The sequence below is a fragment of the Mya arenaria genome, chromosome 16 (genome assembly GCF_026914265.1).
Source record: "Mya arenaria isolate MELC-2E11 chromosome 16, ASM2691426v1".
In the NCBI taxonomy this organism is placed as follows: domain Eukaryota; kingdom Metazoa; phylum Mollusca; class Bivalvia; order Myida; family Myidae; genus Mya; species Mya arenaria.
This window is the reverse complement of record NC_069137.1, coordinates 19695689-19703069: the sequence shown is the minus strand read 5'-3', so window position 1 is coordinate 19703069 and position 7381 is coordinate 19695689. Positions and strand designations below refer to the sequence as shown.

At 35.4% G+C, this 7381-nt stretch overlaps 1 protein-coding gene across 1 annotated transcript in view; it reads left to right on the top strand.

Moving 5' to 3' along the window:
• Nucleotides 1-1063, top strand: part of LOC128221329 (uncharacterized) — a 66846-nt gene extending 65783 nt beyond the window's left edge. The window contains exon 15 of the mRNA XM_052929896.1: nt 5-1063. Within this exon, the coding sequence (XP_052785856.1) occupies nt 5-161 (157 nt within the window). The 3' untranslated portion in view covers nt 162-1063. The remainder of the gene's footprint in view (nt 1-4) is intronic.
• Nucleotides 1064-7381: the final 6318 nt, after the last annotated feature.

Below are 7381 nucleotides of genomic sequence, written 5' to 3'. Positions count from 1 at the left end.
TCAGAACAAAGCAACTAGGGAAATACTGTTTCTTGTATTTCTGGCTGCATTCGGACTGCCATGTCTCTCTTGAAACACCTGCAAGAACATACATAAGTATCCACCCACCAGACACAACGGGATTTCATTCACATCAACCGAACGTGGTACAATCCCTGTAAGAGGATATTAAGCGCCTAGGGAATCCAACTGAGATTATGCCTTTAGTCGGTCTAAATGTTGACGAAATAGATGAATGGTACAAAACAATTGGTGTTCACTTTGAACAGTGGACTGATGATTACGGAATGCTAGAAACTGCTCTCGTAAAAGGATCAGACGACTTCAAGAATTACTTAGCAAAACACAAACCCAGCATTCCAAACAAAATTTTTCCACTCTACATCTATTCAGCTGCCTGGGAACACACATTGACAAACTGCGACAGCTCAAGATGGCATAACGACTGAATATACTAACGTTCCTGAACATAAATTATCTATTTTGCATAGCTTATGTTTATTAAGACCAAAGACCTCTAATACTGTAACAATATATATATGAACACTAATTATTTCAAAGATTTGCTTTTTAATATTTTGTATAATTTTATTGATGTGGTGTGGCTTGTTTCTGGTGTTTGAATTGGGGAACATGGTGTTAATAAAATGCCAATACAATATTAATAGTGAACATTTTAGTACTACTTGTGTGCAATATGTAAGTCACATGACAGTTAATCATTCCGAATCTACTATTTTTGATTACCGCAAAACAATAAATTTAAAAATTGTATAAACTGTCTTGTGCATCATAGCTGATATCCTACTATGCAATGTACTCCATTTCGTACCTTTTAAGTTAACGTTAAAGCACAAGTAGATTGAATAATAATTGGCTTTGTCATGACCTCTATATTGCATACTACTCAGCATAGGTAAAATAAACATGCTATACTTCAACACCTTTTATTTGAGTGTGCAAGTGTTGTTTCCCCCTAAATAAATAATCGCTTTGATAGTATAGTAAGCATGGGCACACTTTATGGTATTTTTAGTGAGTTGAACATTTAATAAATGGTACATTAGAAAGTATTTGACTGTAACAGTTCTTTATGTTGTCATGTGTGAACTGAATGATTATATTTTTAAACATTGTTGTTTCATTAATTAAGAAAGTAAATAATACAATGGGAAATCCGAATAATGATACTTGTAATCAATCAAACTAATATTTTAAACAAAATAAAATAACATGCCAAGATATTGTTTTATAATTTTGTTTTCTGAATAAAGTGGTTGTGGTAAGCAAAACATAGGCATATTACATACCCAAAACGTCAAAATAGTACTTGTTACAGAAATGAAAAGAGAAAACAGTAATATTTGACGGTATGTTAAATCAAAATGATTAAATGGATTATTTTATTTAAACTAGGTTCAAACGTGTTGTGTTTTTATCTGTCCCTGTCATGCTACAATATACCAAAATGCATGGGATTTAGTTGTTCCCATCACATATCTTTAAAACTCCATTTCAAAAAGTGTCGGGCAGCATTTTCTCCGAAGAATATATATATTAATAACTTTACATTTCGCATTTAAGGAACCGTTAAGTTGGTTTATTTTTATATTCACAAACCAAGGAAGTTAGTTGAAATAAACGTTAATGGAAACTAATATATATTGTGGTTATGTTTTCAGAGAATCACACAGCACCACGAAAGCAACACGTTTACTAAAGATTTTAATCACAACACTGTGCTATTAGACTAGTTTTATTTACTTTTCTTATATATTAAATTATGTTCACAAAGAAACAAACCAGATAAATATTTTACAAAGTTATACTGGCATGCATATAGATAAACTAAACCATCTAAGTGATCCCAAAGAACCATTTGATTACGTATGCAAAGTAGAAACACACAGTAGAATTTATCAAACGATCAGAGTTTAAGCATATACTGATAATGAGTTATCGGATCAATACAATGATGCGAGTTACATTAGAAATTAAGAGAACAAATAACCACCGGAACGGAATCACTAAGACAACTATTTTAACAAATGGCAGTTAATTAATTGATACAGATTAGTTACAAACATAACTAAACAGCATTTCAATCAAAAGCCGCACTCAACGAGATGCCCAATATAGAACTTTGGACACAAATAAAGCTTATGCTTTAAATAAAACATAGTTTGAGAAATTCGTTTGTAGTGGGGGTGAGTTATTTGACGAAATTCCAAGCCAAAAGCTATGCGGTTATCAAATCTTCGGATAAGCCTGTCTTGCATTCTCGCTCTGCAAGGTTGTGGAGAGCTTAACCAACAAGGAGTTCTTTGAGATCATCAAGGATTATGTGCACGGTAGATTCTTACTCTTATGCTTGTTTTTCGTTATTCACCTAATGGTTGTGAAATCCTGGTTCGATGCCATCGCAATTAAGAGACATTTAAGACATAAAAGGGGTCCTATCTACCAGCTGTCTAGCAATGAATAACTGCTTTTAACAATGTCAGAAAATCTCGTTAAACAGGTGCCATGTCAAATAAGTAGATATTGAGAGTTCATTAAATTACATTAAACATATGTGGCAGTAATAAGTATTCAAGTTTTATATGCGTTTTATGTACATTTCGATTGATTTATTTAGGTAAAGAATACCAATTGTCATTGCATTTGTATTACATGTGCCATTTTCCGTCGCAAACAACCTCGGATGTATGACAGCGCATGAGTAAAAGTCGTTCACAGAGTTATAAATAATTGTATTAATTAATTATAGTGAGTTGACGTGTAACTTTCTACTATAAAATCAAACCAATTCATAATGAAGTGTATTATTGCATACACATTAAGACTCCTCAGACTAAAGTTTCTAACTAAACTGAAATTTCAAAAATACCAGCGTTTTATTTGCCTCATCGTCTTTTTTCGTTTGACAAAACAAAATGAATGGGATTCGCTCGTGTTTTTTTAAAAATACACATATTTTTATGTATGACAAATGATAGGTGACAAATTATAAGGAGTATCAAAACTAAGATACTGACGGCGGAACCCTTCAAAATATGTTGATAAATATCTTTGAAAGTGAAGGTGTATGAGTCTTTGTGGCCGTGACGTTTTGTTGTCAGTTTTCCTTTAATGTACCATTTTGGGTATGCTACAAAATAAACGGAGAATATGTTTTTGTACTTTACATTTACGTTTCTGCAATTTCGGTAACAAATAATAAAAACGTTTCAGTTTGGTGTTTTCAGATTCATAACCGGAAAAAAATTATGTTGGTGTCAAAATATGAGCGAGTCCGTTTTTAAAAAAAAAAGTTTAGAAAATTTAATTTTGGGTTCCTGGTCTGGTTTGTTTGTTTATTGGGGCTTATCAAAGTCTGCCTGCACCCATTGGCTGCATTATGTCTTAACCCGGCCGTGACGCTGCTATCACGACTTAAATTATGTTTCAACGCCATAAGTGACATCCGATAGAATTGACAGATGTTCGCAGTCAATTTCAGACTTGAGGAAACAAAGTGAGATACAAAAGATCCGGATGTGATTCCCTATATATTTCCGAAGAGACTCCTTGGTTCATTAACTTTTATGGTGTTAAGCACCGAATCACGGGAAACGACTTTCCTGAGTTGAACTTGTACTAAGTACACCATTTGCTAAGTACCACCCGCGGTACCAGGGCAGGGGTGGGGGCGCGCCCGGCGCATGCCTCCTCTACAATTTTTCGGTTCTAGGGGAGGGGCGCAATTCAAAAGGTTACGCCCCTAAGTTACGCCCCCTCTAAAGTGGAATCCTAGAACCGCCTCTGAGTTGTACCCTTAAAATGTCGATCGCTAGGCAAGCGAGGGACTGGTACCATATTTAACCTGTTTCGATTTGACACTGCCGGGCATTTAACCCCGACCTTCCGCACCCAAAGCAAACGCTCTCCCACTGCAATATTGGGGGAGGGGGTCTTATACGATAAACAAATTTATTTATTAACTGAATTCCCTTCAATTATACGCCTTGCATGATATTAAAATAAGAATCGGACAATATCATATTTAGCTGTATTGAAACCTCAAAGACGAGGTAAACTGAACCACGACGAACAAGTTACATACTACTGCCTTACAATCTCCATTAAAATCGGGCGCGACGGGCCTTTCGAGCATTGGGGACGAGGTACCGGAAATGATGGAAGGTTGCATACTATTCTTATCATTGTTGCTGTTTCTCAAACATATCTTGTGAGATATCATCTGAAACAACATGTTTCCTCGATATGCTTTTGAGGCAATGGTAATATTCTTATATGAACGGTATAACATTATCATAGATCATAAGAATGCAACCTACACTATCAGCCAATGTAGTTGCAGTAAGGTATTCATTTAGTTCAAGGTGTAATCATTAGGAATTTGAACTTTCGTGGGTGTTTAATGATCCGCCTACTGCCACTCATCCGATACATTTTGCCTGCGTAATATTTTGCGTTTGCAATGCTCTGAATTGAATCTCAAATCGCAGTCATGATGTCAGCTGGTGACAACACGACCGCCATTTACATATCAGCCAAACCAACGTGAACGCAAGCACTACTTTGTACTACAAACACTTCGGACTACTTTTTAATAAGATTTATGAGTTTACATTATAGATTAGCCGTGGTCTATGAAATCACTGCTTCCATTCCCAGAAAAGTATTTACCCCAGTAGCCATCTGCATTATAAAGGCGACACAATAAGTTCTAACCACTATCTTTATTGCAACAACCATCAAGTCCACATTAACTAAAACCATCACCAATACCACAACCATCAACTCCACAATAACTTAAACCATCACCAATACCATTACCATCAACTCCACAATCAATTTTCTACTATCTTTAATTGTTATGCAAAGCAAATGCCACAGACTATTTTTTCATCACGTATACTTGTAGCTTCACAAAGCAGCCATGGTCTAAGCTGGTGGCACCATCACAACCATCACCACAACCACAGCCCCCACCGCAAGATATGCTCATGTCGCAAATGCTGCATCAGCCACACGTTCTGTATCAACCTTATCTTCAAGAAGTTCCACTTTCGGTTTAATCGTAAGTAGTACAGTGTTGCATTGGGATAACTTCTTTTTGATATTAAGATTCATGGAATTTGCTCGCGTGTCCTTCTTAATCTATATCGAAAAAAATCCTCCAGTCTATAATTCGATAAGAAGAAAAGGCATTACTTATTCCTGTTTTCCCTGCATACCATTCTATAACCTCCATAACACAACAAAATCAATATTTTTAATTGGTAGTCTCAGTGAACCACTTTGGAAACAGATTATCATGGACAGCATGAACATGACAAAGTCTGTCTAGGTAACAACATGCTCAAAAAATGGAGCTTACAGACGTGGTCGACTGGCCGAGGAAAAACTGAGATAAACCCTCCTTCTTGGCATAACTCAGAAACCTCTGCCTGATTGACATCCAGATTTACAGGATTTGTCTTGTACCACTAAATGTCGGGCCTCATCATCCATAAGCTCCTTAATAATGATGTATAGAAAATATATCATTTTCATGATTCTTGTTTACGTATTACATCGCTATGTTTTTTAAGGACAAATGAAAACAAATTGTTCATTCATATCATGAAATTGCAAAGTAACAGAAACTTTCACGAAAATAAATTTCTTGTAAAATTTAACCATCAATTTAATCGATGTGAACATATCGATTCCCCAAACCTGAATGCCTTTACTTGCATATGCACACGAATAACTCGTGCTTATAAAATACCTCCTGGTGTTATTTGGTTATAAACAAGGACAAATCATTTCCAGCTAATTCTTTTTACTCAAACGTAGAAAATTATATTCAGATGTGTATTATGTCGTAAATAGTAATTGAACATTTCTACGTAATAAAAATAAATAAATCATTCAAATGTGTGTAAGCTTATTTATATTCGCATGCGTATCGTTTGACCACCTACCTTCTAACTACGGGTTCAAGTCGACCATCACGTTGTTTCGTTCTATATACAGCATGTGTATCGTTTGGCTACCTTCCTTCCATTTACGGGTTCGAGTTGACCATCACGTTGTTTTGTTCTATATACAGCTTGTGTATCGTTTGGCTACATTCCCGCCATCTACGGGTTCGAGTTGACTATCACGTTCAACGGTCATCGTCTGTTCCACAAGGAGATTTCACATAAGCATTAGTGTAATAGTTTAAACATTATTCATTTTATAACGATGATAAGAAAATTATGATAACTTTAATTAAGTCACTCTCGTTGGGACGATGATGCGCAAGAGGGTAGAATTGTGTTTCGGAGGAACTGGAATACACAGAGAAAACCCACTTGTCAAGCTTAGTGAACACTAACCAAACCACACTCAACAGGGCTTGGAATCGAACCTGGGTCGCCTTAGTGAGAGGCGAGTGCGCTTACAGGACAACATAGGCATACCTAGTTTAGTTTTTCTTTAAACACCTTTAAAAATGACCGTGTGGAAATATTTTCATTAAATCATGTAATATTTATGTTTTCGACCATTCAGTGAAGCATCCCCCTGCACTATGTTTTGGAGTTCCTGGGCTTCGAACGTTTGCGCGTGTCTGTCTTGAAGTATACAACGTGAACATGCACACCAAACACATATGTGTTCGCCTTGTCGGTGTCCTTGACCTTAAGATTAGTTTTTTCCAGTTTATAAATTACGTCATTTCCTGTTGTCCAGATAAATTTTACGTAAATCAAATAGTAATGAAAAAAATAATATGTGCTCGTCTGGTTGGTTTTCCTGACCTTCAGGTTCATACTTCCTGTTATCTATGACATCATATTTTTCACGACTGTGACTGTGAAGAAATTTTAATGTATTGTTAGATCATTTTTACTAAACCTTGTTTATTTAAGCCATTTGTATATGTACTTGTTTTAACATTAATTGAAATGTTCAATTAAAACTTACAAAAAATCTTACAGCTTAGCATAAGCATTTAAACTCAAAATTACACCTTAAAAAGTCAATTTGTGTGTTTAAATATCGGGGTCTCTTCATACTTCAAACATATTGGCTAGTGACATATTTTAAACCTGTTATTTACTTCTTCTTTTTATTGAACGTTTCCACTCTTGTTTCCATCATATACCACAGCAGCATGCTTACCAAAGTCATGAATTTAACGTTTTAATAACCATGATACAACGTTGTTATATCTCGCGACTGTGGCAGTGAAGAAATTGAAATGTAACGTTACATCATTCTTAAGAATACTTATGTGAAAAACTACATAAAAAAGACAAAGACCCGGTTTAATGGCACTAGGTACACACCAAAGATATAGAACACAAAAACAAAAAATCACAAACAAGAAACATGAAAGAAC